The sequence below is a fragment of the Sinohyriopsis cumingii genome, chromosome 2 (assembly GCF_028554795.1).
Source record: "Sinohyriopsis cumingii isolate HCF-2022 chromosome 2, ASM2855479v2, whole genome shotgun sequence".
NCBI lineage: Eukaryota > Metazoa > Mollusca > Bivalvia > Unionida > Unionidae > Sinohyriopsis > Sinohyriopsis cumingii.
The window spans coordinates 58476393-58504384 of NC_142962.1; the positions used below are offsets into that span (position 1 = coordinate 58476393).

Sequence of the window (27992 nt, forward strand, 5' to 3'; positions counted from 1 at the left end):
CTTTTTAGTTCTTGGGTTTCGGATCCGTCTGTACAGATTTTAAGATGTTCAGAGCATGTTTCATCGATGGTCTTGCGTACTTCTGATAGTGATCCTATAGAGTTTTGTAGCTTGGACCCAATTGTCTGGGTAATAAGGTTGATTTTCGGGGTGTTATTTTTTCATGGAGTAGGATCGCATATTTTGTGCTGTTCTGCTTGAATGCCTGGGAGTTCCATTTCTTTGCAGAGGGTATGTATTTTTTGCCTGCGGGGGGGGGGGGGGGGGGCGTGGGACACTTTTTTGCTGAATGGAGCGTAACATTTTTCAATCGTAAGTTTGATTGGATTGGAATCATTGTGAATTGAGGTTCGGGTGGCATATCTTAACATTTGTTCCTCTCGTCTCAGATGTAGTGGTAGATCCCATGTTAATATTTGGAGTTCCTCGATTAAGGTATTATGTAGAGCTCCCGTACAAAGTCTAAGCGCTTTGTATTGTATGTTGTTTAATTTTTGGAGCAGAGTGTTGTTGGAAGATGCACACACTTGGCAGCCATAATCAAGTTTAACCCTGATTAATGATCCGTGGAGCATGGGCATTGCTTTTTGGTCTGCGCCCCACTTTGTCCCTTTAATACCGTTTAGAAGGTCGAGGTCCTGTTGGCATCTTTTGGTTAGGGCTGTTATATGCTTTTTCCAGTTGAGGGTCTCGTCAATTAACGTTCCCAAGAAATAAGTTTCTTTAACAAATATGATTGGTGTATTTTGTAGATGGAGTTTGGGATATGTTATATGTCTATTTTGTGTTGGGGAGTAAAGCATTCCTACAGTTTTGGTGTCTGATATTTTAAATCCCCAGTTGTCTGCCCATTTGCCGATTTCATCTAGGCTCTGTTGCATTTGGTTGATGTTAGTTTGGTTGTTTGGGTTGCCTGCTTTCCAGATTCCACTGTCGTCAGCAAATTGAGATTGTTCAATTAGTTTGTTAGCGCTACTGTCTTTGAGGTTGTTGACTATAAGGTTGAATAGCGTGGGACTTATCACACTTCTTTGGGGAGTTCCTTTGTCCAGAGTATATATGTCAGAGAGAGCATCATCTACTCTGGTTTTGATTTGTCTACCCGTAAGGAACTTTTGAGATCCATTGGTGCATGCGCCCCGTTATGCCAAACTGAGTGAGTTTGGAGATGAGGCCTTTAGTCCAGACCAAATCAAATGCATTTTCAAGGTCTAGAGATATTGCAATTAGGTGCCTATCTATTTTTCGGTTGGCATTGAAGGCACGTTTAATGATTGGTTCCAATCTAATTAATTGATCAATGGTGGAACGTCTGTTTCTAAATCCACTTTGGTTTTCTGTGAGCAAATGGGTTTTTTTCTTCTTCCAGGTGGTGTCTTAGCCGGTTGTTAATCATTGTCTCCATGATTTTACAGATGGTGTAAGTCAAGGTGATGGGTCTGTATGATGTTGCAATTTTTGTGTCTTTTCCTGGGTTTTGGTATGGCTATAAATATTGCTTGTTTCCACAATGTGGGTATATTTCCTGTTTTCCAGATTAAGTTGATCATATCTAGTGTGATGACTTGCATATTTACTAGTAGATGCTTATAAATATCATAGCCTAAGTTGTCTTCTTCCGGGGATGTTGTTCTTTTATTAGCTAATGCTTTTGTCCATTCTCCAATACTGAAATAGTCGTTGAACGGTGACTCTTTGTTGTTTTGATCCGTAAATAAGTGGGGAAATTCTTTTTCCAATGTTAGTCTTTGTGTCATGAATTTTTGGGAGTGATTGTTGTTACTGCTAGAGTTGGCAAAGTGTTGTGCTAGTTGTTCTGCTTTTGCTTGGTTGGTGTCAGATCCTGTTAGTTTTGGTGTTGTTATTGGTACTTTTCCTCTCATGACTTTAATTTTTGTCGAGACCTCTTTGGAGTTGGTTTGGTGGTTGAGTGTGGAGCAGTATGCGCGCCATGAGTTAGTTTTTGCATCCTTTATTACAGTTTTGGTGTTGACTTCCTTTTGTTTGTAAATCAGGAAGTTCGAAGCCAGTTTTGTGTGTTTAAATCGGTTGAAGGCTTTCTTTGTTTCGTTAATGGCTATTCGACAGTTCTTGGTCCACCATGGTATACTGTTTGTGTTAGCTTTTCCGCTTGTACTGGGTATGCTGTTTTGTGCTGCTCCATTTATTGTTTGGATGATATTGTTGTAATAATGGTTGGTGTCGTCATTATAAAGATCTAGTTGTATTTTGCTCAAGTGATGTTGGAACATTTCCCAGTTAGCCTTCTCTGTTTTCCATCTTGGTATGTTTTGTTGTTGCTCTTTGAGGCTTTGTTGATATATTGTAATACATATTGGGAAGTGGTCACTGCCCAATGTGCTTTGCTGTAGAACTTCTCAGTCCGTGATCAGTACAATAGTTGGTGTTGCAAATGTGAGGTTTATTGGATCTATTTTTCTGATAGAGTCAAGTCTGGTAGGTGTGCCTGTATTTAGAATTATAAGCTGGTACTCACTTGTATATTTCTGGATGTTTTTTCCTCTTGTATCTACATGGTCACCACCCCATTCTGTGTTGTGTGCATTTAAGTCCCCACATATAATGCTATTCGTGCCCTTATCTTTAAATAAATCTATATAGCTTTCAGAGGGGTTAGCATTATTTGCCCCTGGGTCATATATATATTATAGATGTTCAATTTATTTTGTCCTATGTTGACAGTGATTATTTGATATTCTATAAGGTTTCCTTTTAAGTCAATGTTTGGGTTTATTTCTCTCACCTCTGAGATGGTATTGTGGATGTAGATGGCTAGCCCTCCCCCTTTTTTCCCATTGGTCCTGTGATTGATGAATTTTGTGTCATAAACGGTAATTTTAGGTATGATTTTACTTGTTTCAGTTAAGTGTGTTTCTTGGAGACACAGGATATGCGGCTTGTGGTGGTGCTGTTGATGGCCGCTATCAGTTCTCAATGGTTTGGTATTAAGCCTCTGCAATTCCAGTGCCATATGATGAATTACGGAAGCCGGTTAGTGCCACGTTGAAATCAATTTTTTATCTCGTAATTACGACTTACTATCTCGTAATTACGAGTTAGCTATCTCGTAATTATGACTTACTATCTCGTAATTACGACTTACTATCTCGTAATTACGAGTTAGCTATCTCGTAATTACGACTTACTATGTCGTAATTACGACTTGCTATCTCGTAATTACGACTTACTATCTCGTAATTACGACTTAGCATCTCGTAATTACGACTTAGCTATCTTATAATAACGACTTAACGTCAACCGGAAAGATAACAATCCACGTGGTCGAAAGTCACAAGTAAGTCATACTGCTGTAGATAAAAGCGTTTGATTCCAAACCAATTGGTATTAATTTAATCCAGACTTGTGCATCATTTCTTGTGATTTAGGGTGGACCGTACGAGAATATGCAGGTTTTATTTTCGTGTGGAATTCACAGCATCAAGCACCAACTAGGAATAGGGTATTCAACGTTTTAGTGGTATTCAACGTTTTAGTTTTGTCTCTTGATTCTGGGAGCGAGAATGAGTTTAACCAGATGGGCTGTGGAAGGAAATGGGGTGGGTAACACGGTACCTCTTTGTCTATCTATCAACGAAGCCATGTATATGTTTATCGAACGAAGTATTTTACTATCTGCCTCCATATCTGTTAGCATAAATATATGTCATACAACTTTGCCAAAATATGCATGGCTGATTATGATGCAATTAAACGTACAGATGAAACCATATATTGGTCATTGAATTAAAACAGAAATATCACAGTGTGATTACATTTTATTTTGACGAAATGTATTCTTGTGTATTATTTGTCCTGGCATTCTATGTACAAATTGTTGTTAAACATGAATCATAATGATCTATTTGGAATGGTCTCGTCTACAGCGTCAGTTTTTAAATGTTAAAGCGGCATGATTTAAATCTCTTAGAGAAAAATATCAACATAAATTCCTTAGCTGATAAGGTACGTTCGAGAGAGAGAGAGAGAGAGAGAGAGAGAGAGAGAGAGAGAGACGGGGGGGGGGGGAGGGGGAGAGAGAGGTTCTCTTGAACTTTTATTTCAGTATTCAACATTTTACACAGAACTATAGATGCAAGAATGTCACTTGCACATATTTACAAATGTCAGTCTGATCATACTCGTATATAAATAGATTAGGTATAAGTGACAGGGGCATTGAACAAAATATATTTTTATTGGGAATTACTTACAGATATATGTATTTTGCTACTTTCTTATTCGTTTTTCTCTGGATATATACGATGGATCGAAATTTATCTTCCACCACTTTGAAATGATGTTATAAATATACGAAGTATATGTGAGCATTAATTTAAAAAAAAATATCACCTAAGTAGTCATGACTAACTTTTATATGTATAATCTAATACACGTGTGTGTGTGTGTGTGTGTGTGTGTGTGTGTGTGTGTGTGTGTGAGCGAGAACGCCAACTTTTAGAAAGAGAATTTTTTAATTTTTTGTAGGTTCATGGGAATGTACATAGCAAGTAAATTAATTTTATTTAATGATTGATTCATTTCTTTATCGATTAAATCATGATAATTGATATAGTTTTAATGACAAGAACAACCGTAACAAAATTGCTTTAAAAATAATATTGAAGTTCTGTAATACTTCATCAGTTCAATTTTCGAACCTAAACATATCTTATATCCCAATACCATTTTCAGAGTTTAAAAAGCGTACGTAGAACCGCCTATGCCATCTGTAAATTGTAACAGATAGCTGCTGCACCATTTGCAAATAGTTGAAAATTGCATTTCTTGTACCTTCTACTTAATGCGGATACAGCGGTAAGCACGTATGGTATACGTTTTCTTTACAGTATTGTGAATCAGGCATCTTATTTTCTTATACAAAAATGTTATTGTTTTTATTTTAATAATTATCATCATTGTTTAATTTCTCAACATGAAAACAAATGTCATCCACCCATTCCTAACTCGGTCCTATGAATAAAGGAGAACTCGCCCCATGCCATGGAGAACTCGCCCTGGGAGAACTCGCCCCATGGAGAACTCGCCTTGGGAGAACTCATTCCAGGTGTCAGAGGAGAAGTCGCCCCATGGTGGTCGGAGAAGTCGCCCCACTTCGCCTGAAGAAGTCGCCCAATGATGATGTATAGTAATTCTGAGATGTCGCAAAATGGTTAAGGCTTTATTTATTGTTGTTTTTCTTCAACTTAATAACTTATTAAATGTATAAAATTTGCAATTTTTCAACTTTTCCATTTGATCAACTCCGCTTCTGTACTTAACGAAAAATAAGTGTAATCTGTCCCTTTTGCTCTGCTCTTCAAATCATTAGATGCATTTTATTTGGAAAAATAGAGGATGTAAACATCGTGTGATGCCAGCAGTTTTATATATGAAAGGGTTCCAACCTAATAACCCCTGAGATGACTTTATTTTATGAGTTTTGGGTAATATGTAGAACTGAGGTGTACATATGTTAAGAGGGAAAGTATAAATTCCTGATATACGGAATTATTTTTAGCGATCTCATTAATGCATGTTGAAATTTTTTAATTAATTTCTATTGATGGGTGTTTGATAATATGTTTGTAGTATTTTTAATCATTTAATTGACGTTCATCTTCTTTTACATAATCATCTTGATTCATAATAATAATAGTGTTTGACTTATCATCCTTTTTAATCACTATACTGTTGTCATTCTTAGATTATATTAAGACTTAATTTCATCCTTAGAAATATTACTATGATATTGCTTTTTATGATTACCAGTTAATATCTCTTTTGTGATTGCATGTATATACAAATCTAAATATGAATCACGTAATAGATGATTTAATTCTGTTATAAAAAGATTGTCTGGGTGACAAGTTTTGGGGTGACTTCTCCAACCACTCTGGGGCGAGTTCTCCAGATACGATGGATCGAGTTCTCCCAGGGCGAGTTCTCCATGGGGTGAGTTCTCCGCATACCGGTCCTATTACTGACATTACCTTTACACCATCTATCACTCACATACACACACATGCACGCATACGCGTGCACACACACACATTTTAGATTATGTACAATAATATAGTGGGAAAGTGATTATCATTTTCCTTGTGATATTAACACAATATCAGATCTTCATTTAAAAATTAAAAATGGGAAAGGTCAAATTTTAAAATTACGTTCTAGCAAGACACTACTACAGCTAAGTTTGATTTGACACGTTGCTTACACCACAGGGGCTCATATTGTTGTTTACAGTTGACCTTTCATACATGTACTATATAATAACTATTATATAGTACATGTATGACAGATCAATTGTAAATAACTATTATATAGTGCATGTATGACAGGTCAGTTGTAAACAACGATATGAGCCCCTGTGCGGATGGTAAGTAAAATCCCTCTTCTTTGCACTTGTACCATTAAATCCTTCAGAACACTCACATTTTCTATATTAATCCCTGTTCAAACAGAACACCTATATATCCATTGACAGTTCACCCTTTTTTCAAACTGTTGACACATGCGTAGAAGGCAGCATCAACCCATGGCAAGAGTTACACTTTTACTGTGTCTAGCGAGAACTATATCAGTAGGAATATATCAGCATTCATGTATAATAAAGCTGTTAAGTCTTGACTCTAGACTTTTGTCAATGCATCGTCTTAATTGTCAGACCACATATAAGCAGGGATTTCGGAGGGGAGGGATGCCCCCCCCCCGAATTTGCATGTGCTGTAAAATTGCTGTAGCCTATATACAAAAATTAACAAACCCATCAAGTTCCCCCCCCTCCAAAAAATAAATTGAAATGACATCCCTGCATATAAGCTGTGTATCTTAGATGACCCAATAGCGTATGCAATAATGTGCATATTTCTTTTTAAATATCTGTTTTGAGAAATACATATACATGTATTGCCATTCCTTCCAGACATTATGGATGAAGAACTAAGACAGTTTCTTTGCAACAGGGGCATCAGTGAAGAAACTGTGAAGAAAATGGGAGAGGATAAGGTTTGTCATTTTATATATCCTATCATACGTGATGGAGAAGAAAAATAATATGAAGAATTCATAGCAGCAACACATTTGAATCAGAGATTCTACAAATGTACCCTATTGTTATGCACAAAATTTTGCAGATTGTGTATATGTTTGTAGATGTCACAAAATACACACAGTTGTATTTGCAAGGTGCTATGTGTTCACATAGATTTTCACCAGGGTATGCAAATTTAGTGAGGTTGGTACAAATCATTTTCTTTATTTTCTTTATGCCACACTGATAACAGCAAGAGCATGTTAATTTTGTCATGTCCATTTGAATATCCGACTGTGCATCTGAATATCTGTCTACAGTTCTGTCTTTCATCCTGAGGAGTTTGTCAGTAAGATTGTCCAAAAACCAAAACATAGTTTGATAATTTGTATCCATATGTAGATGAGCTCTTTAGATTTTCAGGCTGTCACTCTTTGTTTTGTTCTGTCATCACTACTTGCAATGGTGGCATCTTTGTTTGTCCAGTCTGTTCGTGCTTTCATTTGTCTTCTGAAGAAGCTAAAATTTTAGCAAGGTTGTGTGAAAATCTTAGGCTATTTCAAATTAAATCCAGCTAGCATATTTAATGATGTGATAAGATGTTGGGACTGTTACCAGTATGTGAATTATTTTCTCTTCTCTTTTGCAAAACTTTCAACTTTTAAGGAATTACAATTTTTTGCATTGTCAAAAACTTCATGAGGAAGATTAAGCAAAGGTCAAGCAAAGCCATTTGCGATCGGCAAACTTATTTTGGTTGGGTTATTTGTAATTGACTTATATGTAGATGATCGGATTATTTTGTCGGCTATTACTGGATTTTGCAATGTATGTCCCAGTGTTTTTCAGAATATGTCATTAAATTAGACCTGTCTGTCCTTCCATCTTTGCATTGACCCATATTTTCATCTGTTCATCAGTCCCAGTTTCTAATTTAAATGCACTACTGGAAAAAATATGTATATATGTATTTAACAAAGATCATAATGATAACATTCAGCAAGCTCAGGGTTTGCCCACATGGATAAATGTTGGATTAGCATTCAGTTTAATACAGTATATTTAATATTTCATGGAGCTAAACTGAAGGAGACAGTAATATCAGAGACACATTTTTGGGGTAAAGATGAAAGTTTTATCAAGTGTCAGTGATCTTAAGTACTTAGAAAAAGACAGTAATAAACTTGCAGCTGATGGTGGTAGGTGTCTTTTTCACCTTTATTGTAATTCGATTATACTTCAAAATGTATCCTTTCTGTTTTTAATTGCTTGAGACAATTGACTTTCTTTCAGAAATCTTTTACAATGAAGAGTAAACGCTCTCTTATGTGCAGCAACGTCTTTTCTTTTTATGGATTGTCTTGGAACAATCCAAACATGCAGCACACTGAGAACATATTCAGCTAATAAAGAGGTTAGATGTTAAGGTAACAGGTATGAAATGTTTACACATAAATATGCTGTTGTTGTCAACACAAAAAAGTTGTCTGACTTGAAGCAAAAGTTTGCATGGAAGACAGAACAAGCACAAATAGGCCGTAGGTAAATACTGTGGAAAGGGCCTATATATACAAGTTGGTACAAGTGAGGTTATCTTCTGTTTCCACACGTTGGTTATACTAACTTGTGAGTTTCTGGAAGTGAAGCTGACTTGCATTTCCTCAGATTATATTTGTATTATAATTATATTTATGAGTTTTGAGAAGTTATACTGTCTTGCATTTCCATACATAGGTTATTTTTAGACTTGTGATAAGTTATGTTATCTTGCATTTCCATTCATTGGTTACATTTATGAGGTTTGAGGAGTGAGGTTGTATTATGTTTACATACCTAAGTAATATTTTGGGTTTTGAGAAGCTAGGTTAGTGTTAGACTTTACACTCCAAAGTATATATACAATGTACCAATATATTACAGAACAAAACCAATATAGAACAGTTTTAATGATTTTGGATTTTTTAAATTTATTTTCTTTATTGTGCATTCTTTTCAAAGGTTTGTAGTTGGCTATATCTTCTGTTTCTGTTCAGCATTTATCATGTTTTGGGGCATAAATTTACCATGGGGATTAGGGATGAATGGGAATATGGACCTTACTGAGGTTCAGAGTCAAAATATCAAATTCAAATGGTTGATAAGTTTGTTCCCATATTATTAAAGCCAAACAGATCTATATGAAAATCAGAACAATATATTAAACAATTTAAGAAGCCCATATTCATCGAAAATGGTATTCATCTTCTACACACTTGCTACTTATTTTAAAGACATAGTTTGCAAACTCAGTTTTATTATGTCTTCCTCTTTCAATGCTTAAGCTGTGCTTAGAACATTGAAAATAATGCAAGTATATCTTCTGAAAATGAAAGGGACTTTTGATTTGAAACAGTTTTGAATTTCCAGTAATGACTTGTCCTGTTTATAATATCTATCCATGCATAGCCATGCCATGAGAAAATAAGTCATTGTTAACCTTATTGACTCCTGTGATTTTGCTGACATCATTCAAATTCTTTAACATAATGTAACTTTGGAAAGGATATCTACTTGTATACATATTTATAATTTTAGTCCAGTACTTTACATATTTGAACATATAAAGTGTACTCAGTGGGTGTTGACTACATTCACCAACACTGACATTATTCACAGAGATATCTTTTACAAGATCTTTCAAACTCATATATACTGTTCATTTTTTTATACTACTTTAAGCTGGAAATATCTTAATGAAATGTGTTAGATGAATCCTTCAGTGGATAAATGTACAAATCTAATGTCTAGTCAGAAGATAAGTCCTTATTACAAGTGTTTCAAAGTTTTTGTGTTTTGGTTCTAAATTGAGAAATCAGCTGTTGTAAAGTATTGATATCAACACATAGACAAGTATATTTTACACTACTGTTATGATGCACACTGTGTTTATTAAAATTGATTTATTTTGTATTATGGGATGGAGGACTTCTTTCTTTTCTTGTTGAAGTAAATACAATATTCAAAGCACCATTTTACAAGTAATTTATACATGTGTAGTTATTGTTAAAATAGTCTGTATGTAAATGTTCCATTTTCTGGTGTGAATAAAATGATAACTTGGGTTCTTGGACTGGAACTTATACACTTAAATTTGATTATGTTACATTATTTTAAATTCATAAATTTTAAAATATATTAAGGAATTATAGGGACTAACTTGCAGTGTAATTTTAATCAGAAGTAATTATCACCCTTGTGAAATGTTAGTTCTTTAATGTAATCATGTTTAATTTCTTATCATTGCTATATGTCACTATGATGTATATTTAGTTTAAATTGTGTACTTGACCTTTGTCCTTAATTGAGGGTAGAGTAGGTTTTGCTTACCTGATTATCGTCTTATTTGTTTAAACGATTTTTACTTAAAATTGAATTTAAGGCCTAATCTTTTTTTACAAACTTAGAATATTCTGGAAGAGAACTTGTGAGCTTCATCCAGGTCATTTTATTGTGTCTTAGGTCAAGTGAAATTGTATAAGTTTGTGGTAAACTAAATTATTCATTCCTGTTTTAAGTTCCCATTGTGAAATCATTACATTTTGTGTTCAGTATAATTTGGAAGAATCATTTATTTAAATTATTCATTGGAATTACAATGTGTTCGATGACTATGGGCTAAAACACTATATTGTGATTATTGTAAATTCTGTTACAACTCTGGTCTTAATTTAAGGAACAGAAAAGAGTGAGAAAAAAAACACTTTTTGTGAAATTAAACAAATAATTTATTTCCATTAAATACAAAGTAAAAGTTTAAAAAGAACTTAGTTTTGTGAATTAATTCCCAAATAGTCCTGACATTTTTAACATAACTCCAAAAGTATTGAGTATTCCAAAAAAATTCCAGTGGTGTTCTGTATGAATTCATTTTTAAAGTGCTGATATGCCAGTATCGAATGTGCTGATGTGCCAACAGTTCTGATGTATCATAACAATATAATCAAAATTGTCCTTGAATGAATTGACAGTAATTCCAAAACAGTGATTTAGTCCAAAAATCAAAGCACGTTGTAATTTCAGTGAATAATTTAAATGAATAAATCCTCTCAAATTAAAAACTGAACACAACAATAAGACTGATTCCATTTTGGATGTTATGGTATGAATAAGTAATTTTGAAGAAAACAACATCATTAGCAAAAGCTATGACATGATAAACTTCACAACAAATTCATAAATGACTTGCTTCTAGAACATTCTTCATTTCTATTTAAACTATTTAAAAAATAGACCTTAAACTCAATGTATGCAACAATGTTAACCTCCAATTAATAATGATCTTAATGTATAAATCTAAAATCATAGATAAATATTAGCTGTGTACTATGTGGTATCCAGAATATCAAGACACCAAAACTCAATCCCTGACCAAGGTCAATCACACAAATGATGTACATAGCATGTAATCTTGGAGAAATGTTAGCACACAATACAAATTAAATATACTTAACAATTCATTGAAAGCCATCCTGGATTATATCATTAAGACTTAGTTCATAAACCTATTCAGCAGTTTTGGTACATCAGCATATTCAGTATTGGATTTCATTCAGAACACTATATACTTTTGGACTTGTGTTAGAACGTTTAGAATTATTTGATATTTAATTCACAATACTATCAGTTCCTCTTGAATTTACACTTAGTAACTTATTGAAATAGATTTATCTGTTGGTAACTTAGAGAAATAAATTTATTTCTTGATTTTTATTTGTTGCTTCTTTCCGCTAGTTTAAAACCATAGAGTTGTATCTTCACTTACAGAGCTTTTGTTTTTCAGCTTGACAGGTACGTTATTGAGGTTGCAGATGACACAACACTGACCAAATATCTGCCCCATATAGGTGACAGGGTTGCTGTTAAAGAATTTTGCAAATCTGTGACAGCATCCAAAGGAGACTTGATTGCTAAAGAAACAAGAAAAAACCAAATACTCAACTCCTTGAGGAAAAAACTGCTATTCAGGAGAGCAATCCATACTTCAGAAGGGTCAGATTCAGATGGGGAAAGTTCATTAATCACTAAAGTCAGGAGAGGTATTTTAACTGGTAATAAAAATGCACAAAAAGGAAGCAGGAAGATAGAAATAGGATGGTTGCATTTTGATACCAGTACCCAGATGTACCGACAGGTACGAAAGAAACATGGGGGAAGTACCCGTAGAGTAGATATATGTAAAGAGTCCACTATTAAAGAAGTTGAAGAGGTGGCAAAGTCCTTATTTTTCCCTAACGGAACTTCCCCCAATGGATTGATAGAGGACTTTGATTTTGAAATCAGAGATTTTTCTGAGGAAAAGACAGAATGCAAAGAAACTGTTGGCGAGATGTATGACAGGACAGGGATGAATATACTTAGGTTTTATCTTGCATCAAAGCAAAAGAATCCTCCACCACAATATAAAAGCATCAACGGGATGAGGCAAATACCTACTCGGGCTGAACCTGTAGATAAACCACACACAGAGTTTGACAAAACACAAGGACTCAGAATGCAAGAAAAGAATGAGACTGAACCCTTGACAAATATTCAAGATGATCATTTTGGCCATTCTATATCTTGTTTTCTAGATGATTCAGAAACTGAGATTTTCTTTAAGAATACCAGTTCACCAAATGTTGCTCGTGATATCGATGATACTCTGCCATATATTCCTCCACTCATTCCTGCTGAACCCTTACAAATAGACATTCACAGAGGTGCCTTTGCATTTCAAGAACTGTGTAATTACTTTAAAGATCCCACTATTTTAAATAGACATCTTATCATCACCCGCATTTTGGCAAATGGAGAGAAAGAAAGAGCAGAAGATACAGGGGGTGTTTTGAGGGATTTGTTTACTGAATTTTGGACAGAGTTTTATTGTAAGTGCACCGTTGGCAGAGATGTGAAGGTTCCAAGTCTGCGGCATGATTTTGGAATGGAAGAATGGAAGGCAATTGGGCGTTTGCTTGCATAGGGATGGCAAAATGTTGGATACTGGCCAATAAAACTTGCAAAGACATTCATGAAGCACTGTCTCTTTCTGGATACTGATATTACCAATAATGAGCTTTTAGAGGATTTTTATCAGTTTATCTCACTGCCAGATAGAGATGTTTTCGAAAAGGGATTTGCTGACTTCTCTTCAGTTGGTCTTGAAGACTTGTTGGATGCTCTGGATGCCCATGAATGCCGGACTAAGGTCAGTGGGGAAAATTTTAAGGCTGTCCTTTTGGAAATAGCACATAAGGAGATGATTCAAATGCCTATGTATGTATGTGACTGCTGGCGAGACATCCTGAAGGGACTCTGCATCAGCACTGATAATCTCATTGATGTATACTTGACCCTGATTCCGAGTAACAGAAAAGTTGTACAGATGCTTCAGATTCCAGAATTTCTGAATGCCCAAACTAATGAAGTTTCAAAATATCTGAAGAGATATGTCAGAGAACTTGATTTGAAAGCTTTGTGTCTTTTCCTTCGCTTCTGCACAGGGTCTGACCTCATTACAGTGCCCAGAATAGCTGTAGAATTTGTCAATATGGCTGGCTTATCAAGAAGGCCAATAGGGCATACTTGCAGTTGTGTCCTTCAAATTGGTGATTATTATGATACTTTTATGGAATTTAGATCTGAATTTGACAGTGTCCTAGAAAGCAACATCTGGATCATGGACATAATTTAAGTTTTGTCACAATCAATGATCAGAATATTCCGTTTGTCATTCTGACTAGTCTTATCACACTAGGAGTGGGTTTCATTTGTCATTCTGACCAGTCTTATCACACTAGGAGTGGGTTTCATTTGTCATTCTGACTAGTCTTATCACACTAGAAGTGGGTTTCATTTGTCATTCTGACCAGTCTTATCACACTAGGAGTGGGTTTCATTTGTCATTCTGACCAGTCTTATCACACTAGGAGTGGGTTTCATAGCCTTTGCCCCCATCAGGTGGTGTTATGGAAGCTACTTTCTACACTCATGTATAATAATAGATGGACATTGTTTGTAAAGATTTTGCATTCAGTTCTGACAACATTTTTCAATATTGTTTATGGAGTCATGTAACTTGAAGAGTGTAAGAGTGGATCCATCTTGACAAGCACTACACACCTTTTAAAATTAGGAGACTGTGTGTCACACATAACATTTCACAGATTTTGGTCAAAGTTATTGTTGGAAGTTTATTTCTAGAGTTCGCTAATGTTAGAATCATGCGACAATATGATAGTATGCATTTCTGATAATACCAAACCCAAACTACTAAAGGAGGCCAATGTGTCCTTTATTTCACATGTTACTTGCATCGTTTAAGAATTTTGCATTTAAAGTCAACTCGTGACCACATAGCTTTTTATCTTATGTATTCATACTGTCACTCCTTTAAAAATGAAACATTTTGAGATGATGCATCTTGATGAGTATTACACAATCATAACATAAGGTAGGTCACTGCAATCCATATTGAATGCTTCACAGACTTTGGTTCAGTTTTCCCATTTAACTGGTTTAAATTGAAGTTTTTATGTCAAGCTCATTATCGTGTTGGGTTGGTTTTTTTTCTCATGCTACATACATAGTGTTCTATCCAAATTCAATACATTTGATGACTGGATGCATCTTGTTAAATAAATAATACATACTTGTTGCAAACAGGTCTTCTGTAACAAATATTTCATGCTTTAGTGATTGTTTTGCAATTTTGTGTTTCAAGTTCATTTTGTGTTTCTAGTTCATTCTGTGTTTCTAGTTCATTTTGTGAAATTTGGTGCTTCAAGTTCATTTATTGGATGCTGTTTATGATAAGATCATGAAACATTATAATTGCATGCTTCTCTGTTAGAAGTTCACCTTTATTATCAAAAATCACTGTGACCTTCATTTTATGCTTCAGTGATGTGTTAAATATTTATATCTTGGTTATGAATACATGAGCTTTTTCTATGCTATGTACATCTTAGCCTGCACAGAGGGCCCTTTCTGATCATCTCTTTAAATTAGTGATAAATATGTTTATTCATTGGTAAACTATCCACATGCCTGATTACAATTCATGTATTATGATGGGTTAGGCCCAACAGGTTAACTGTGTATTGCTTATGAATATTACAATTAGATTATTAGACTGCATGCAGGTAGCATGATTTCTATGTAAGGTCTCAACAGTAGTGGGTTTTTCAAGGTAATTGCAGATGCATGAATGATGTTTGTACTTTTAGCAGTAACCCAGAGCATCTGACTTTCACCCAGTAAAGTCTGGACTCTATGGGTGGGTAGTAAACAGTAATTGAAAAAACAGGCAAACAAAAGCAGTGGCATTACTCTCAGGTTGTTATCTACTCATTATAGTACCTGTATTTTCATTTACACATTTTTTTTACTTTTTTTATTTTATTTTTTTAATTTTTTGGGGTTCTTGTATGCCCAGTAGTTATGTAGGTAGATCTGTGGTTTATGGGCATATCAGCACAATACTAAAGAGATAAACAATAGAAAAGTAATCAACATTTTATTATCATGATTACTCTAGTTTGAATTAATTTTCCACCAGATAGTTAATGTTCATAGTGGAGATTATTAAACCTTGGTAGAGGCAATTGATGATCGAACTCAGGTTGATCCATTGCAATGATATCAGTACAGGTACTGTTGAAAACTGGGTGATATCTTGTTGGTTCATGAGCAATGAAAATTCTCCTTCCTTTTGGATTGCTATCTGTGATTATTCATAGGGACAGCCAACTTCACATTTAGGATGTTGTCAGGAAAGGAAAAGAAAATACTTGACCAAAATTTGAAACATAAATTGGATTAAATATGGGACACCTGGAAGGACTCTAGTTTGCCTGGATTCCAGAGATGATCATTCTTATAGTGTTTTAAATTGACCCATACTTCAATACTTTCATTACCATATCAGCATTGCATTAATGTTATTATTACCATTCAGCATGCACCAGACTCTTACAGTTTTCACTGCTAGAAATATCAAGACAGATATTATGTGTTTTAGTTGTTGGTATTGAATAATGTCAGTTGTTCAATTAAAGTGATTATTTTGCCAATTCTTTTATTAAATCATCAGTGTCAACAAAGTATTGTGGTGACAGTAAGCTCAAAAGAGAGCTAATTCTTTATTTTGTTTAATATTTATTTTCATCTCAGTTCTTTATATCCCTCAAGCCTCTTGTCTACACCAAACTTGTCATGGACATTATGACATTTATGTGCAAGAGCATGAAGAAATACATTGGCAGTGCATTTGTATCACTCACACATGTACTGTTGAGAACTAGTTTAAGAAATGGTTCTACAATAATCATGGATTCTGCCAGTGATCTAGAACATAAGATTTTGGTTGAAAGTTTAAAAGTTTTGATAACATGTAGTTGTGATAGTTGTTGCAATGATGATGCACTGAGAATATTTCTTTGAGAGGACGAATAAGGGAATAAAAGATATTTAAATCATATTGTCATTTTGTTTTAATTCTTATCCATGGACATACATTGGGTACATGTTTTTTTTGTTCAAAGTGTGCTTAAATGGTGGTTGTAACTGTAACGTCGCCTTCTTAGTAAGAGGGGAGGTTAATTGGATTTGGCTGGCGTTATCTAGAGAATGACGTCCCTCGATGTTATAGCCCGTTGGGAGTGAAAAAAGAATAGATTTTCAATAGTGAACTGAGCAAGAATACTGGGAGGAAATAAAACGATACAAGCCCCTTAGACAAGAAAAATAACACATTTAATCAAAACAAATTAAATGTGGCAATTCCAATTCAATCTAAATTATGTCAACATAATTTAATAGCAGTGTCCAATTTGGATTTATTCCATCATAATAACGAGTGGTGAAAACAGCTCAATGTCCACGACCGATTTTCATAACCTTACTCCCTTGACCGTGCGTGTATCAACGTCTTCCTATTTCCTGGACTTCCTATTCTTTACGCTTCATCCCTTCCTGGACTTCCTAGTCCTTTATTCTGACCTCGTCCTTTTTTTTTCTCTCGGACTTCAGACGTCGTACTGTCCTGTATCTCTCCCAGAAAGCTGTTCCTTAAAGGAAAAAAATACCCGTAAAATTCCCTCACTTCGTTACTCAAAAGCATACTAGCCATCCACACACTGCGTAAATTCTGACTTAGTACGGTAGAACATTACCCTCGCTTCACAGGGACAAGAGAAAAGAAGAAAGGTCGAAGTGACCCTTCACAAATACTTCATTTTAATGCTCAATGCATTCAACTTTAAGGTTCAATACAATTCAAAATTCGACACTAAACAGCAACAAAAGTTTAAATACCATGGTTTTAAACTACTGTTGACAAGTCTTGAGGCTTGAAGTGTTCTACTTTGTCAAGTTAACAGGAAAATGTGAATCAGAAATCATGGTTAGGCCACTTTTGAGCATTTGCTTGTACCAACATGTCAAAATCCAGGACAAACTAATGCACAAAGTGATAGTTTTAAACACTTGATGCAAAAGAAAGATGAGAATACATGCACACAGAACTCTCGGTTATTCGTTAAAGGCACAAAAATTCCACTTTTTCCAAAAAGTGTGAAGAGCATATACAGATTATCATGTCTGTCCATCCATAGACAGTGTGTATCCACAACAATACTTGAGTTTACTGTTGTTGTTTTTTTTGTGTTTTGTTTAAACCTTAAACTTCCTTTACCCATGGATAGAGGCAAGAGCCCATTAATTTGATGGATGCTAGGTCGAAGGTCAAGGTTTGAATATAGGATATAAAGGGGCAGATCAAGTTTTATTGGCCCATCTTTGTCAACCTTCATATTTTATTTTTATGTCAAACAGAAAACTCGTTTAAAATTTCATTTGTTCAAAATAAGATGAAAAATAACTCGTATTTAGGATATATATATATATATATATATATATATATATATATATATATATATATATATATATATATATATGAGAGAGAGAGAGAGAGGCAGGCCAATAATATGTTTCAGTTGAATGCTGTTCTTCTAAACTTACAGTGCGAAAACGAAATTTATCTTGCAATTGCAAACTTTTAAAGTCACAGGATAACAACTCAGTCGAATTTTGTGTCCCATTATATAATGAAAATTCTGCGGTTTTCGACGTAGTTTCCAAAACTTTTTTGCTGCGAAACCTTCAAAATGTCATTTATGACGTTCGTTACCAAATTTTATTTCACGTTCTATTAAAAAGTTTGTAGCAGTTGTCCTAAACACACTTTCTCATTTTTCTCTCTGTTTGTATTAAAGGGAAACAAGAAAGAAAAACTTAGACATTTTTTTATTGGAATAAAGAAGTATATTAGCAAAGTATACTTGGATAAGTAGAGATATAGCGAAGTCTCGTTTGAGGACCATTTAGTGTTAATCAGCTGAAGGAAAATAATATTTCTCATCATAGAATCACAGCAGTATTAAAGCCTTTATCGTACCAAATCCACAAGTAACATGTTTCGTACATTACAATACAATTGCAAAGCGTCGTCGATATTTGTAGGCGATGTCCATCCCTTTTCTTCCATGTAGAGAGTACAGATATTAAATACATCTCTGTCACATGGATATTCATCTCGAAATACACATTCTTCTCGACAGATTTCTATTTGGTCTTCGTCCACTGACTGGAGGTAGGTCCGGGTTCCATAAATCATTGGTAATTTGTACATCACAACAGGTCGGCCATTTGGGCAATTTTGGTTTTTGGTTGGTCTTATACGATGCACATTCCAGACCTGGACCATGCTATCGATGTCATTCTGCAAAGAAATCGGTTGTTAATTTCATTTCTTTGGTAGAAAATACCCATTCCCATTTTAAGAAGAAAACGGACTAATTCAAACATCATAATTTCTCTGGCTTGATATTTATTTTCAACTTTCCCGCTTGTTGCCTGGACACTCTCTCTCTCTCTCTCTCTCTCGATCGATCGATCGAAAACCTTTTCAACGTTTAGATTCATTTGATCGCTTCTATCTGATCGATAATCATCAAACAAAACATGTTTCTTCTTTTATTAATTAAAACAAAATTGAAGGACGATACGCTTTTTCTGTTTGTGATCACCATTTTCTGACCGTATACTACACAAACATCATTTTTACTTTAAAATTAACGTGCAAGCTATATACTGGAATGTTAGAGGCTTGCCGGAATGTTCGACTATAACGTTATACGCAACAGACGGTCGTTCGCATCTTCGAGGTAAATCCTACGGATTAGTCCTACAATGTAAGACATAGCACATGTTTTTGTTTTTGTGATATGTCTTACTATCCAAATAACGGCCTTGTATAGCCTGTTCCGATGTCGGTTGATATGTGAACGAGTAGTCCACGTTTCAAGAATATCTCACACACTTGGCCGCCTATATCGACACTCTACCACTAATTTATGTGTAAATAATATACTTACTGTGCTGTCTTTATCCTGGAAGAATGAAAATGTGACACTTGCAAATGGACGCATTTTCAAGTTACGTTGACATACATTTGAATTTGTTGCAATGCGACGGTAGTCGACGTATGCCGAAGCATGTTTCAGTAGGTTCATGTGGTGATTATGTTTCTTGAACGAAACGAAACGAAACGTTACTTACAGTTCCAATAGGCATAATATATGTTTATTCGTTTCGCTAAAGAATAACATTTCTACTTAACCCTATTTCGGCATTCCCGGCTTTCATCGCTTTCCAGTCAACTGAAATGTAGGCCAACGAAACTTGAAAACAGATTTTTGTGTGAATTTGAATTTATTAGAGTAAAGACATCTGGGTCAGTAAAGTCTGGCAAAAACATTATAACTACTTTGTAGAAAAGCGTCGTTATTGATTGTGTCTGATACTCCTGAAAATTTTACTTTCGTTACACTGTTAGTCGACATAAAAACACGCTACACAGCGCCGTTAGTTAGGCCGTAAAACCCATCACCCAAGAAGAAAAATTTCGGGTGATGTGTCTTACGTTGTATGACTGTCCTACCGATCACACCATGAATGTAGGTCGATAGCTACCATCCTTAAGTGTCAGTGGATAGTTTCGTAAAATGGCTCCAGTGAAATGTCTTAACATAAGGCTGTGGTGTGATTTTTTCAGCTATCATTGTTTAATAATGAAAGACATGGATATATTTGTGAATTAGGCATTTGGGGCTGGTGTTGTTCTTGAAATTGATTTAAGGCATGTATGCCTCCCATAGTTACTCTGCAGCATGTAGATAGTGAAGTACCAAGAGTCGGCCAGGAAGAAGAGCTAGCCACCCACAGCAGTAGACATATTGGTTCAAGGCATGTAGAATATCTCAAAATCGGCATGGGTGGCAACTATTTTGCACCGTGAGAAATACATGGTGTCAAAAATGACTTTCGGACACGAAAAATGCAGATATAAATTTGGGGTTGGAGTGCGTAAACTTCTTTTGCTATGAACTGCCATTGACTTCTCTGGTCAAGTGAATAATATTCATATGTTATGTTTTAATATAGCTATCCAAAAATATGGACCTTTTTGACGTCTCTTGTATAAATTTTTAAATATTTTTTATATTAGGCAGGAAGATGCGACATTCAATTTGTACATAAATACTGTCTCCTCTTGCACCCTTACCACTTCGAATGTATCATTTGTAACACCTCACACAGTCAATCCAGTAGTAAAAAGATCCGAGACGATCTGAATAGATTGGATTTCTTCTTTTGCGAAGAAATTTCAGGCGAATTTTTGGTAAATTACTTCGGCTACGTACACCCAAGGCATAATTTGTTTTGCAGAGATATTAGCGGTGGTTCTGATTGACCGGGTGGGGGGGGGGGGAGGAGGCAATGCAGTCGGTAGTTGTGAACTGTACCTTGTTATTAATTTTATGGCGAATTTCGTGAATTTTGGGCGCAGGAATGTTTACAGGAGAAATGGAATTTTAGTCTTACATAACTTTCTACAACAAAACTGAAATGTTTACATTTTTAAGATTTCCTCCATATTTAACCTTTAATTATTCATTGTATTTATTTGCTTAGATTAATTTTTCAGGAGCCGTTGTAATTAATTTACTTCAAATTTGCAATACCCATACCTATAAATATGAATCAAATTCTTCACAACTGCCAATACGTGCATTCAAAAATCCATCACCATTTATTGTCACACATAAAAAGGAATATAAAAGGGATAACTCCATCTCCCTCTTTAACCCGTTCATCCGTTTGTGCGTCACTGTGATTGTAATATTTGTTGTTTAATTGTCAACGTGATACAATCCGAGATCTTCAAATTGTAATTTGACTTCTCTAATCCTTCCAAACCTCCACTCGGAGAAAAGAGACATGAAGAAAATTATTTTACTTCTTTTTCTTTTAAAATCAGTTTTAACGAGACAGAAAGAATGAAGTTTTAGATCATTTTCTTTAAGATTACATCAAAGGGATAAAACTGCAGTTGTTTAAAAAAATATACTTTTTTTTTTAAAGGGTGGGACTAAATTGATTCAACTTGTAGTTTGCACACTTTCTGCTGTTTAAAAAAAGGAGAAATAATGCTTTTTCGAAAAGTGTCAAAATTATGTGGGTGTGAAAATAATGATAACACAAATTATAAACTAATTATAAATATTACGGTATACCGCTACTCGCGAAATTATTTTATGACAGATTCCAATCACGTTTCAGAGGAATATTGAGGCAAAACAAATTTATATTTAAATGTACCTGAAGCAGGCCCATAAAACAAAACTGAATCAAGCTGTTATCTATGAAATCCCCTGTGAACTGGCCGATTTCCTTCAACATTCCCAAGGTGTCAATCCAGAACTGGCAACATTGCCTCCGCAGAAAATTCCAAAACATTTCTATTCGTTGATTGGCTGTGCTTCTTCCATAAATGAAACTTTCCTTTCCCGTCATAAAATCTTGCATCTGAGCAACATGGCCGTTTTCTGTGCCACGATCACCTCTCATTAAGGCCGGACATCCGTGACGCATCTGCACTGCTTCCACATAATAGCCGGCGATTACTTTTGGATTGCTGCTTGTTATGTAAACATTTAGCCAAATAACCTGCCTTGAAAAACCATCAATGCATCCGTTTATACAGAGCCCATATTGTTTGAGTTTATCGTAAGAATCGACATGCCAGATGTAATCCGGTCCTTGTCCAAAGTATTGTCGTCTCCTAAGACGTCTCCTTAGTCGCAATTGTATACCAACAGGGTCGAGTAATTGCATAAGTATCCCCACGGTATCCCTTGATACTATTATTCCGTGTTGAAGACATCGTAAATGCATCCAACGATAGCCTTGTTGATTACCGGAATTACTAATATTCTCTTCGATAAACTGGGCTACCTCTAATACATCAGAATGAAACCTTCTTCTAAAGAGACACATCGTGCGCAGTATTCGTTTCAGAGTTCTCATACTAATGCATAATCCATGTATCTGGGCTAGAAAACTAAGAATTTCTGAGTAACTCAATCCCAAGTGAAAATAAAAGCTGCATAACCTTGCACGACCCATTCAAAATGACATAAAGGTTCCACAAGTCAAAGACACTGTAAGTCGTAATTACGAGATAGTAAGTCGTAATTACGAGATAGCTAACTCGTAATTACGAGATAGCTAAGTCGTAATTACGAGATAGTAAGTCGTAATTTCGAGATAGCAAGTCGTAATTACGAGATAGTAAGTCGTAATTACGAGATAGCTAACTCGTAATTACGAGATAGTAAGTCGTAATTACGAGATAGCTAACTCGTAATTACGAGATAGCTAACTCGTAATTACGAGATAGTAAGTCGTAATTACGAGATAGCAAGTCGTAATTACGAGATAGTAAGTCGTAATTACGAGATAGCAAGTCGTAATTACGAGATAGTAAGTCGTAATTACGAAATAGCAAGTCGTAATTACGAGATAGTAAGTCATAATTACGAGATAGCTAACTCGTAATTGCGAGATAGTAAGTCGTAATTACGAGATAGCTAACTCGTAATTACGAGATAGCTAACTCGTAATTACGAGATAGTAAGTCGTAATTACGAGATAGTAAGTCGTAATTACGAGATAGTAAGTCGTAATTACGAGATAAAAAATTGATTTCAACGTGGCACTAACCGGCTTCCGTAATGAATTGATTTGTATAGTTTTTATCATTATGCATATCCATTGTTATAGGTTGTTGTTTTTTGTTTTAAATGTGTTGTAGGGAACTTTGTAAGTGCTAGTTACCGTTTGGATTTTTTTTATCACATCCTGAATAGCAGTAGGAATAAATCCTGCTTTTTAATCTGGTTATGTTGTGTGCTTTGTTGGATTCCTTCTCGAAGTTCCTTGAAGTATTTGTGTTATTTGGGCAGGGTTGAGATATTCATCATTTGCATCCTTGTCCCCTTTTCCAACGCTATGGGTGTTATTATCCCTATTTATGGGTTGATTATACCCTGATTGTTTAAGTTTGCTTTGCAGTGGGTTGTCCCCGTTTTGTTTACTGTTTACCTTATTCGTTGATTGTTGTATATTGTGTTCAAGATGAGTATTTATTTGTGTCTTGTCGTTTCCATTGTTTGTTCGTGGTATGCTGCTTGTGGCTTGACTTCCTTCAGTGTTATGTGCTCCGATGGACCTGCTTGTTGACTATTGTATATGGTGTATTTAGTATGCTTAGTTGTATATTGGCGTTGTATAGATGTATGTGTTGTTATTGCTGTTGCTGTGGGCGTTGCAGTGTCTTTGTTTGTTTGTGTAGTTAAATGTACTGGTGTAGTTGTTGTCATTCTTTTGTCTATCACCATTGGGATGGTGTCTATCACCACCGGGTTGGTGTGTACTTCAACAGGCTCCCCATTGTTGTTCGCCGTTGTATCTTGTCCATTTTGGAATTCTTGATGTTGTTGGGTGCTGCATGTTATGCAGTATATAGGTGTTTTAGATGTTGTAGTAGTTTCTGTTTCTTTATCTTGGTGTTGATTAGGGTTGAGTGCCATGTGGTTGTTATGTAATCTTGATTTAGTAATGTTTGCTGTATTATTATCAATCTAATCCTGTGTGGGTGTCGTTGGTGTTATCGGTACTATGTTGTCTGTCTCAGTTATGTTGTCATCTTGGTCCTTTTGGTATTGTTTGGAGCTGTGTATCGTATAGTTGGTATTTGTTGTTGATGTTGTAGCTATTCCTGTTGTATTGTTGTCAGTGTTTTCCTCCTGTGAGGATGTCACTGATGTTGCTGGTGCTATTCTATTGTTTATCTCTTCATTTCCTGTTGTGTTGTTAGTAGTGGATAGGTTGCTGTGATGAAGATATTGGGCTTGAATTTCGATTTTTTTTTGTTTTGATTTCAGTTGTAAATTAATTGTTCTTTTCTTCTTGACTTGGTTTGTATTGCGGCCTCCAAGGTTGTTATTTTGTCTTTTTTTGTGTTTGCTTTTGTGATCCTGGGTGAGCAGGATTGTAGGGTTTGTAGTTCATGTTGAGTTTTTCCTTTGTTGCAGGAGAGGTGAGGTAAGTTCCCATTAGTGTTTCCTTGTGGAGTTCTTCCCGTGTTATGGGACATGTTTCATCTATTTTGTGGTTGTTTTGAGATTGATTGTTTATTTATCTTTCATGTTTTGTTTCAGCTTGCTCTGTTTGAGTGCTTCCTTCCTATTTTTGCTTAGGAGAACAATTTTATTCATTGTACCTTGAGACATATTTATTTATCTTACCTGGTCTGTTTTGTATGTTTTAATAACGGATGCTGATTTATTTAGTGTATCATATGATTAGAATTATTTACTTATATTGGACATTATTAGGTGATATAGTTGTTAGATGGATTAGTTATTAGTTTATGTTATTCTTATTGTATTAGGTAAATATAAATATTAAAACTATAAATTTGTTTAATTATAAGATTTTTACAAGGTCTTTATTTGTTATGTCACTGTCTTTTGCTACGAACATACTTTTGGTGAAAAATCTTATAACAACACTGGCTTGTTGCTTTTGTTTATAAGGATTTCACCCAGATTTTACTAGCTTTTGACTAGCACCTGTTAGGGGTCTGTTCAAGTCAGTATAGTAATGTTGTAGTCAAGAATTCCTAATATGTGTGGTAATTTCTAACTTATTTGTGTCAGTTATATAAGGTCAAATCTGGTTGGTGGTTGAATTCTTCGGTTTGGTTTTTCAGTATTTATTTCTGAAGCGTGTTATTTTTTTAAGGTCAAATTTTATCAGTAGTTGAAACCTTTGGGTGGTTTGCTATAGTGGTGGTCTAATTTATATAAGGCTAATTTTGATTGATAGTTAAATAGTTCGGCTGAAATTTAGAGTGTTCGTGTGTATGATATAAAAGGTCAAATCTTATTGGTGGTTGAATTGTTCGGTCGGTCTTTTCGGTTTTCTAGTTTGCCCGTGGTAGTTATGCAAGGTCGATTCTGATTGGTTGTTGGTTGCTTGTTGTATTCTACTGTAGTGGCTTAATAGAAGTATTTTGTGTGGATTTTTAGTATTTTAATTCCCTAGTAGCGATCGTAAATTATTTTGGTGTTATTATTATTAGATGATTGTAGATAGTAATGTTACAAATAGTGGGTTTGGAAGCACGAGTTCGAAATCTTTTTATCTAGGGATTGATGTAAGTTAGTTGTAAAAGTTAATAGTATTAAATTTGAAAGTAATAATTGAAGGAAAGAGCCACAATGTATATTTTCTGTGGATTTAAACATAAAGAGTAGAGGAATATTTATTCCTTACCTTATTGTCGTAATAGTAGGGCGAGGTGTTCAGTAATTGGGACCAGTGGCGCTGCTGCTGCTGGCCTTACTTTGTTCTTTGTTCCCACTGCTGGTGCCTGCTTTCCTTTGTTCTTGATCTTGATATTAATTACCTCGTGATGAGTTTCGGACTGGTCATTCTAGGGTCTTGGAGATTTCTTGATATTCGATACCAGTTATTTCAGCAATGGCTCCAGGAAGATTCTGTATTTCTATAACTTTGGTGATTTCTCTCTGTGTCTGCTATGCCGCTGTTTTGGGTAGCTCACCTCTCCGGTCTTGTGAATGAATGAGTGAATGAGTGAATCTGAATGGTGAATGTGGTCAGACTTATTTACTTAATTTGGATTAAAGCCGTGCATGTGCCACTGTTTTATGCCTGCACACAGAGGCGTAGCTGGGGGGGGGGGGGGGGGGCAGGGGGGTACATATGTCCACGGGCGCCAAGGTACAGGGGCGCCAAAATGAGGCTTACAACGTTACATTATAATAAGTAAACAAGGGTAATATTCAAAAATGTGATCAAACGAGAGGGGGCTGGGGCGCCAATTTTATAGTTCGTCCCCGGGCGCAAAATATCATAGCTACGCCTCTGCCTGCACAGCAGGCAGTTTAATTACTCCTGGGGAAAGGAATTCGAGCCACTTCCCCCAGGCTTTTATGTGCTCATGGAGCGCTGTTCAATTGAAGCCGTCAGGCAATGGGGCTAAGATTAGTCCCTGACTGTCTGAATGTAGGTCTTTGAGGAGAGTGGGAACAGACCCAACACACACTCAACTTTTGAGTCCGCATATAGTGAATTGTCTATGGTGTGTATGAGTGGGAATGGACCCCTCACGCACTCATACTTATGAAGGCAGCGCAAAGAGCATGCACTGCACGCTGATAGATTTTGGTGTCTGGCCGTGGAAAATGACGAGAGGGCGGGAAGGTCAGGTCCAAGGTCATAGGTCAGTGCTTCTAGACTACATGGTAATTGATTCTAAATTTGACGTCTTACACAATTTGGAGAGAAAAAACTGTGCTGATTTTGTTTGAGAGTTAAGACGAAGAGAGGTGCCTAGGGTGACAGCTTTATTCAGATGATTGCCGCCTTGTGCAGCTGGTCCTGATGTTCTTTGACATTATAGGCCAACCTTCATTGTTGGATTAAATTTGGGGTCATATTATCTGGTGTTATCTATTTTGATTGCAGCCTTGTGCTGCCGGTCCTGATAGTCTTTGCTGTTTAGACCACCTTATAAGTGCTTTACTTTCCTAGTGGTGGTAATTGGAGTGCCACTTTATATGGCGGGGCCTGATGATCTTGGGTGTTGGACCACCTTATATGATGTAGGTTTCGGGTTTGATTCGATGTTTCTATGTGTTCGAGTACCCTTAATAGTATTATAGCTGTCACCTTTGGTTAGAGTGTTACATACTCCTCAGAGGATTGGGTTATTATTGCACATGCTGTTGGTGGTTGTTAGAGAAGAAGAGGTTGTTCAAAGTAAATAAATGAATAGAGAAGGCTAAAGAGGCATAATGAAAATATAAGACAATTTTTTTTAATTATTTGTTAAATTATTTATTTGAAAAAATAATGTTTTCTATTTCTTTTTTATTTAAAGTAAGACAGACAAAAATATTTTTCCCCTTCCCCCATTTATGTTTCTAGTTGCGTTATTTATCAGGTGTTATTTTATGTCAGGTTAAATTAGTTTGGTGTTATTTTATTTTCAGGCTAAGTCTATTTGGTTAAGACAGATATCTTTGCCGAATACTCTGATCAGTAATACTTGTCAAGGAAATCTGATCTTAATTATTCCCTAATTTTAAGTTTGTTAGCCTGTCTACTAGTTATGGTAAGTTTTGACATATTTTGTTTTGATTATTTTCCTAGTTTGTGGATATAGTTTTTTTTTTTAAAGTGATGTTATCTTCAGGCTAAATCTATTTTGAATAGAAAGACATCTGATCTTATTGTTCCTTACATTTAGCTTGTTAGCTTGTCTCCTAGTTGTAATTAATTGAATAAAATTTATTTATTGTTTAGCGGGTCATACATCCGGATACCCCAGGTTGCTGCAGTGGGTGATAGGTGCAGGTGCAGCATCAGCATGGTCAGACTGTTCAGACAATCAATCAATTAAAAGATTTTAAGTCGCCTACGC

At 35.4% G+C, this 27992-nt stretch overlaps 2 protein-coding genes across 4 annotated transcripts; one reads left to right on the plus strand and one right to left on the minus strand.

Annotated features, from left to right (window-relative positions):
* The first annotated feature begins 4805 nt into the window (after positions 1-4805).
* LOC149804948 (uncharacterized) lies at positions 4806-16551 on the plus strand. Of its 2 annotated transcripts, XM_089946133.1 has the most exons (4): positions 4843-5191; positions 5873-5973; positions 6950-7032; positions 11877-16551. In XM_089946133.1, the coding sequence occupies exons 3-4, from the start codon at positions 6955-6957 to the stop codon at positions 13053-13055; spliced, it is 1257 nt and encodes a 418-aa protein (XP_089802259.1). In that variant the 5' UTR covers positions 4843-5191; positions 5873-5973; positions 6950-6954; the 3' UTR covers positions 13056-16551. The 2 variants fall into 2 exon arrangements, with proteins under 2 accessions (XP_089802269.1, XP_089802259.1); XM_089946143.1 differs by lacking the exons at positions 4843-5191; positions 5873-5973 and adding an exon at positions 4806-4836.
* Positions 16552-16806: 255 nt separating this feature from the next.
* On the minus strand, positions 16807-20531 carry LOC149804949 (uncharacterized). 2 transcript variants are annotated; one of them, XM_089946151.1, is made up of 3 exons: positions 19510-20531; positions 18531-18854; positions 16807-17142 (listed from the first exon to the last, which is right to left on the minus strand). In XM_089946151.1, exons 1-3 carry the CDS (start codon positions 19645-19647, stop codon positions 17101-17103), a joined length of 504 nt encoding a protein of 167 aa, XP_089802277.1. In that variant the 5' UTR covers positions 19648-20531; the 3' UTR covers positions 16807-17100. The 2 variants fall into 2 exon arrangements, with proteins under 2 accessions (XP_089802277.1, XP_089802286.1); XM_089946160.1 differs by having other exon boundaries at positions 18558-18854; positions 19510-20524.
* Positions 20532-27992: the final 7461 nt, after the last annotated feature.

Excerpts from the sequence above, each read along its gene's own strand:
- LOC149804949 (XM_089946151.1), bottom strand. The coding sequence starts at position 19,647 with ATGAACCTACTGAAACATGCTTCGGCATACGTCGACTACCGTCGCATT. Across the intron at positions 18,855-19,509 it reads TCCAGGATAAAGACAGCACA|AATGACATCGATAGCATGGT; the intron begins GTAAGTATATTA and ends ATTTCTTTGCAG. Across the intron at positions 17,143-18,530 it reads ACATGTTACTTGTGGATTTG|GAACAGCTTTCTGGGAGAGA; the intron begins GTACGATAAAGG and ends TTTTCCTTTAAG.
- LOC149804948 (XM_089946143.1), top strand. The coding sequence starts at position 6,955 with ATGGATGAAGAACTAAGACAGTTTCTTTGCAACAGGGGCATCAGTGAA. Across the intron at positions 7,033-11,876 it reads AGAAAATGGGAGAGGATAAG|CTTGACAGGTACGTTATTGA; the intron begins GTTTGTCATTTT and ends TTTGTTTTTCAG.